Source organism: Lepisma saccharinum, chromosome 14, assembly GCF_977018435.1.
Source record: "Lepisma saccharinum chromosome 14, izLepSacc3.1, whole genome shotgun sequence".
In the NCBI taxonomy this organism is placed as follows: domain Eukaryota; kingdom Metazoa; phylum Arthropoda; class Insecta; order Zygentoma; family Lepismatidae; genus Lepisma; species Lepisma saccharinum.
This window is the reverse complement of record NC_139242.1, coordinates 12,220,231-12,228,307: the sequence shown is the minus strand read 5'-3', so window position 1 is coordinate 12,228,307 and position 8,077 is coordinate 12,220,231. Positions and strand designations below refer to the sequence as shown.

General features: G+C 37.0%; 1 protein-coding gene across 1 annotated transcript; it reads left to right on the top strand.

Annotated features, from left to right (window-relative positions):
* The first annotated feature begins 7,021 nt into the window (after nt 1–7,021).
* On the top strand, nt 7,022–7,561 carry LOC145998288 (protein CFDP2-like). Its single transcript, XM_083134690.1, has one exon. The coding sequence runs from the start codon at nt 7,022–7,024 to the stop codon at nt 7,559–7,561; it is 540 nt and encodes a 179-aa protein (XP_082990816.1).
* Nucleotides 7,562–8,077: the final 516 nt, after the last annotated feature.

Here is an 8,077-nt window from a genome sequence, read left to right as displayed (position 1 = left end):
ATACGAGGAGTGGAGATGAGTGGGATGGAGATAAGATGCGAGAGAAGTAGGGAAGGCGATATGAGATAAAAGCAGAGCGAGCAGAAGGAGGGGAGAGGAGAAGAAGAAGATAAGAGCAGAAGGGACTGAAGAGATGAGGTAGTTTCAGAAAATATCGTCTCAGTGTCAAGAATTGATGCATTGGTCAAATTATCGACATGAAACATTCAATAACATTTTGAAATGTATTAGAGAATGTATTAGATCGGTTCGAAATGCCTTTTGACAGTTCAGAGCAAGGTAAAATCAAACATCTTGCGATTATACCACTAAAAACATGCATGTAATTTGAATATTTATAAGAATTATCCAATTTTTGTACACTTCTCGGTTCGTTGAAATGGAGATTTTGTAATTTAATATTTCCCCTCCCCCAATCGTTAATTCCAAACTGAATCATTCCGTATCACATGGCGTGGACAATGAACACAATGGGATAGGTCTAAAACTTACAAAAATTTTCTTACACCGGAAGGATTTGAACCTACGACCATCAGATTGACAGGCCTGAATGGTAAACACTACCCTACAAGCTTTCGCTCCTGAAAGTAAGTAGAAGGAGCTGCTGACCAATGTGAAATGTGGATGGAACTCTCCTCCAACATATAATGTGCAAATAATACTTGTTTGTAACAAAGAAAACGAAGATAGTACGACTCGGCGAAAACATTTAATGGAGAATTGCACATGATGAAAACTTTTCATTCGATATTTGCGGAGGTATTCCTGAATTGAACTCGAGTGGGAAAAGGGGTAAAATTAGTATGTCCTGAATTGCCACAAATATAAATAGTTATTTCAATAATATTTGTCAATGTCTTTGAAGCAGTACACAACTATCGTTAGAGTTTCATAATTCACGATCTTATACATGAAAATATCCCTTTGAATGTGTGTCAATTCATTTATTTTTTTTATATATATAAATTCCATATGCAGAAAAATGTAGACACTTTACACTGCTATTACAAATAATGTTACCATGGTCTTGTTTATAATAAATGGAGAATTAAAAATAGAACACCTAGTATGGAGGATCGAACCTGGGACCGTAATCAATGCTTTCAAGAACTCTAACCAATACACTACGCTCTTTGTTTCCTTTGGAGCAACAGTTCTTAATTATTCTGTCGCGTGAATATGGTAAACGTTATCCTGCAAGAAGAAGTTCAATACTCTGATATAGCTCTGTACTTCTAGAATTACTCTATACACATGCATTTGAAATTTAACTCTGAATTTATTACTTCGTTGTTAATATATCTAAGCTTGTGAATATGCTTTATTTGTAATTTTATAACGGTTACATGAATATCTACGAAATAGTTCCTTATAATAATCTCCGTTTGACCAATTTGCCAATATAAGCAAATGGAATACAGATTGTCTTCGAGCTTACATTGTTAGAAAGGAGTGGATACACGTATTACTACCCAAATACTTATTCAGATAGATTTCTTGTTTGTAAGAAATTATGACTTAAACCATTGCATGTTGAGCTAGTGCCCACCTAGCCGCCTCTGATGAAATCTATCATTCTTCTCTTTAAAATTCGACTCTGGTCACTTGTAACTTGCAGGGTGCAGACATTGTGCATCGACGCACAGTGTTTTGTTATAAGAAGCGGCCTTGAATAGCGTGAGTGAGTCACTTTGAATGCGAGCAAGTTACGCTACCAAGCTTGTCTGCCTTTGAAAACCAAGTCATTGTTTTTCACCGTTTCCGAACGCCATTGCTATTGTAGAAGTATATGCTCTCAAAATATGAAGAAAGGAAATTAGACCAATGTTCTTCAGTCGTTTAAAACCAAATATTATCTATTAAACGTAAAGTTCACGATTGTCAATAAACCTATCTGAGCATAAGGTGGATGTAAATATTAATTTCATAGAAAGATTCTCCAAAATTTCTCTCCCACTGTCTACGTCAGGCCAGTACCTAGGGGGCATGGGGGCACTGCACCCCTCGAACCCTGAAATATTTAAATGTTGATTTTAGAAATGTGTAAAAATTTCAATTTTGTTTTTACATAAATGAATCTGTTTCTTGCGCAAAAGTCTTCAGGCTGCAAGGCTAGCAGACGTCAGATTCACCGATTTAGTCAGGACAGGGTGTTACTGTCCCGACTTTTTCGAACTGCAATCGTGATGCGAGAATGTCTCTTTATTATTGTTTTTTTCTTAACTCACATTTAGACATGTTCTTTATTGTAATAATAATAATTACTAGTACGCAACATTTAATTTATAAATATATTATTTTCTAAACATAGAATTATCATGACTTTTCAATCGCGCTCGCACTGTTTGAACTATTTTGTAATATCTCTCTTGCTCTCTCTTATATATATATATATATATATATATATATATATATATATATATATATATATATATATATATATATATATATATACAGGGTGATTGGTAATTCGACCTATTCCTGGAAAGGGGTAATACTAGAGCACATTTGCAACAAATTTGACGCTATGCACCGGGGGTCGGAAATCAATGCAGTTTGTAGTTTGTAGATTTTCGTGACATATTCCGACTTGCGGACAAAAAACTACTAATTGTGAAAAAACTACTACACCCTGGGCACTTAATCGACATGTTGCTAACAGCTGACGAATGAGTGACTACTGGGAAAAAAATTCATGCCCAAAATTCCCATATCCACAGAAAAAAACAGTCATTGGAGCACACGTCATGAAGAAATTTGGAAATTATCGTTTAAATAGAAGAGGATTACTCAAAAACAATGGTAACACAGTGTAAAAATTACGGAAAAAAACTTCCTCGTTTCATAAGCTCTCCAAAACGATACAAATGTTGTCAACTTGCACACGGGTTGGGGGAAAAATCTGAATAAAAAGCGGAGAAGGCGCGTTGTAGACTCCCATCATCTGACAAGAATTCTGTGGACTGACGAATCCAAATTCGACCGCGATGGTATTACGAATTTTCATAATGCGCATTTTTGGTCATAACCCCAGAAAATCTAAAGAAAAGGCTCACCAGAGAAAATTTTCACTAAATGGGAATCATCCACAATCATGTGATCGGGCCATTCTATCTGCAACAAAACCTAAACGGCATTACCTAGAAAACTAAGGGAAGAATTGACGACGCTGCTGGAGGATGTGCCGGTCGCCACAAAAAGGGGTATGATTTACCAACATGATGGCTGCCCAGCTCACTATTTCCGGCGTGTGCGACAGTAGCTGGACGACAATTATCCCATGCGATCGATAGGTCGAGGCTGCCCGACCCCCTGGCTGGCGAGGAGTCCGGATTTGACGCCATGCGACTTTTACACTTGGGGTCACATGAAAGAGTTAGTCTACAGTTCACCAGTGGATCCCCAAGAAGAGTTGAGAGAAAGAATTGTGACAGCCGCCCAATACATAAGAGACTGGGTGTCAACGTGAGTGACTGTGTCTGAAGTACGCCGCAGGCTGCGTGCTTGCATACGTAACCGGGGAGGCAATTTGAACAGGATTTGTAGTTTTCGTAACAGTTAATTCTGACAACCTGGAATCATGAGAATGGTAAATAACATTATTTCACTCATTTTCGTTCCTTTATTTCTCACAACCGACAACTTCTTTTCACTTTACAAAGAGGTCTACAACGCGCCTTCTCCGCTTTTTATTCAGATTTTTCCCCCAACCCGTGTGCCAGTTGACAACATTTGTATCGTTTTGGAGAGCTTATGAAACGAGGAAGTTTTTTCCGTAATTTTTACGCTAAGTGTGTTATCATTTTTATGAGTAATCCTCTTCGATTTAAACGATAATTTCCAAATTTCTTCATGACGTGTTCTCCAATGACTGTTTTTTCTGTGGGTATGAGAATTTTGGGCATGAATTTCTTTTCCCTGTAGTCACTCATTCGTCAGCTGTTAGCAACATGTCGATTAAGTGCTCAGGGTGTAGTAGTTTTTTCACAATTAGTAGTTTTTTGGTCGCAAGTCGGAATATGTCACGAAAATCTACAAACTGCAATAACTCGAAACCCATTGATTTCCGACCCCCGGTGCATAGGGTCAAATTTGTTGCAAATGAGCCCTAGTATTACCCCTTTCCAAGAATATGTCGATTTACCAATCACCCTATATATATATATATATATATATATATATATATATATATATATATATATATATATATATATATATATATATATATATATATATATATATATATACACCTGTAGTACACTGTTTTCTCACACCTGTTACAATCATGCAGTCATAATTTTTTCCTGATTAATGATACGTTGATGCATTTGTCGTAAAATTCTAACCTGATTTGATTCTAGTCTGACTGCCACGCGGGAAATCTGGGGTGGGTTATCTAAGGTAGGAATTTTTCCGGCTTTGTCCCCGTATAAAGCGGCTCTAGGGTCCACCCAACCTCAACTCAAATGGTATCCGGGGGAGGGGGGTAAAGGCGGCCGCAGCGTGGTGCTGATCACATCACCTCCAAGATGGCCGACATCGAAAATATGGGGGCTCTACCCTCACAATCCCTAGATGTGCCTTCATGGCATATTGCTATATGCACAAGGAATATAACTTTTCTTTTACCTGCATATATTGTATTCCTTCCTGTGCCCCTGAGTAACTAAGTTGTTGTTTTACGTAGGCATATAAGAACCCTCTACTATGTCAATGGCTGAGGGCCCCATAAAGGCTTACTTTTCTCCCCCATCCCCCTTCCGCACTGCGGGGTTTTGCGGATTGTAGATCCGGCACTGGTATGGGCCGTTCTTCTTCCCGAAAGAATATATATATCATTGTTGTACGTCAAATATGTATGAAATAACAGAGGTTCAAAACTAGGACGTTCTTTATTGTACTATTTCGCAAGTTGTACTTGTATACTTAGGATTACAAGGTGATGTAAACTTTTATAACATTGGAATTGAGTACAAAATAAGCTTTCATTCGTTGATAACGTAAATTTTGACGATTGTAAGTTTCTGTATATAGTTATGTCCTCATGAAGTTGCGCAAGGTATTATGTGGTAAGTTGGAATTGTTAAGTATCATTTCTTGTACTAAAAAGTTGTGGAAAAACACACGTACAGGAGAGAATGAAAAGTACTTAAATGTTACAATGAAATTAACCTAACCTACTCAAAACGCATGAAAGCCTGTGTTTAACAATTTATGCAAGTATCTACGAAAGGATTTTCGATCACACGGAAACTGATGGTCAGTTTGACTACATTATTAACAACCTATTATTTGATTTATTCACAAGGTACGGAAACAGCAAATCAGCACGGTACTTCTCACATGAAGTGAATTCCCATCATGTAGAATAGTAGCAAAGCGTATTTTCAGATAAACCAACAATCGAAACCAGCCCAAATGACGAAAATATTTTATATTTTTCTGAACTAGGAAATAGATGTATGTACTGTAATATGTAATAATTTGATTTATACAAGTACACTAATATCATAATGTTGAATGTAATGATTACATTTTGAGAAAAAAAAATATTAAATTATTCTCACTTTCAACCATGATCCATGATCATATTACTGATGATATAAATTAAAACCCTCTGATAATTAAGTTGAGGTATGTTTCCATTGTGTGTATTTGATATTTAGAGGAAATAAATATATATTTTCTACTCTTACACACACCAAAACACACACCCCCACACACACAAACACACACAAGCGCGACAGACACACGTTATCAATTCTTTAAAATTCTCAATTGAGTGAAAATTGTTGAGGGAAAGCGATAGTAGTATTGGAATGACTTAGCCGCAGTTTTAGTTTTAATGTTTAGAACTAATTTACATACATTTACAACTGATATTCATATATTCAATAAACTTATATTTATGAATATAAAAATAATTGATTTGGTTCTAAATGTAAGTAAATTAGTTATAAATATATGTAGATTAGTTCTAAATTCTAAAACTAAAACTTCCGCTAAGTCATTCCAATACTACTTATACTTCTGAGGGAAATATTAAATATGGAGACAAGACGATTAAATTAGAATTATATAAATCTTGTATACCTTCTAAAAACAAGAACGGAATTGAAAATTGCAGATCTCAACTTTGGTTAAAACTACTGTGGAGAACTGACCTATTACACCATGAACTGAAGGGTACTCTGCGGGTGTGCAATGACAATTTCTCAGAAGGTATGTTCACAAGCACGTTTGGCCAAGGGACCATATCCTGACATAGACCCTTGTAAGTATGTTATTTGCATATATGTGCATTATCCGCTAGAATATGTTGCTGCAGAAGATGCTCAAAACACACTTATTTTCTATATATCATGTTATCATGTGACAGTAATAAAGAAATATTTATAGATTTCTAATCGCCTTCTACTAGTTCAGGGTATAAACCTCATATATCATTCGACCTTCTGCTGTCAGAAGGAGAGAGAGAGAGAGAGAGAGAGAGAGAGAGAGAGAGAGAGAGAGAGAGAGAGAGAGAGAGAGAGAGAGAGAGAGAGAGATAGAGAGGGAGAGAGAGAATGAGAGAGAGAGAGGGAGAGAGAGAGAGAGAGAGGGAGGGGCTATATTATACATTAAGGAATCTGCGGGGAATCTTGCACTTATGATGGCAGTAGTGTTCCTTAATAAGAGAAACATGTTACAATTTGTATGTATATTTCCAATGTGAAGTCCTCATATATTTCAGTAAGTACTATTAAATGCGCCTGGGCTGGGCTACCTTCCCAGAGGCAAAGCTGCATGCTACCAGGCGCGTCCCCAGGTTGCGGATAGGGGAACGGCCAGCAGATATGTTGGCTAGCTGGAAACAGTCGCGGACAAGCAGCAGCAGGATTAGAGGAGGCAGCGAGATGTGGAGTGGCATCTACATCTCAGTAAATACTGCAGGACTCCGAGGAAAATCCTGTGATGTGGCGAGGTAGAGCCGCCACTATAAAAGCTCAGCCCCTGCTGCCTGACAACCCCACACTGCAAAATGAGAAAGGTTTCGAAACCAGAAAAGGAGCCTCGGAATGGTAGCCACAAATGGAAACGACAAAGGCAACGGATAATGGATATGAAGATTGGTACATGGAATGTCCGAACACTTTATAAAGCAGGGGCAATAGGAGGTTTAATACAAGAAATTAAGAAATATGACATCCAGATAACAGCCATACAAGAAACAAGATGGAAAGATAAAGGAATCACTGAACATAGGACTCATACAATTTACTACAGTGGAAAAGAAGGAGGAGGAAGAGAATTTGGAGTAGCATTTATAATTGATAAGAAGATTAAAAACAATATCCTGGATTTTAAACCAATCAGTGAAAGAATATGCTCCTTAAGAATTAAGACCAGGGTTTTTACCGTAACCTTGATAAATGCCCACGCTCCAACAGAGGAAAAGGATGAGGTAACAAAGGATTTATTCTACCAACAGCTGGAAAGAGTCTATGATTCAACGCCTAATAATGATACAATAATAGTCTTAGGAGACATGAATGCCAAAATTGGAAAAGAGCAAGAATAAAGAGGAACGACGGGTATGCATAGTCTGCACAAAAAATCCAATGAGAATGAGATTAGAATAATGGAATTTGCAGTAAGTAAGAACATGATAATTAGCTCCACTATTTTCCCACATAAAGATGTACACAAAAGAACATGGATATCACCGGATGGTCAAACATTTAATCAAATTGGCCATGTCCTAATAGATAAAAGATTCGCCACAAGCATATTAGATGTAAGAACCATGCGAGAAGCACATTGTGGATCGGATCATCATCTAGTAACAATCAAATATAGATGCAGAATGAACAAAAATAAACTTAATAAAAATAGTAGGCAGGACAAATACAAGACTGACGGATTATATCAAGAAGAAAAACTAAGTGAATACAGAGGAGTTATAAAGGAAAAAATGCAAAGAAACCCAATAATACCAGGAGACTGTATACAAGAAATGTGGGAAAAAGTGAGGGAGAATGTAACAACAACAGCGAGAGAAATCCTAGGATATCAAGAGAAACCAAAACAACAGGAA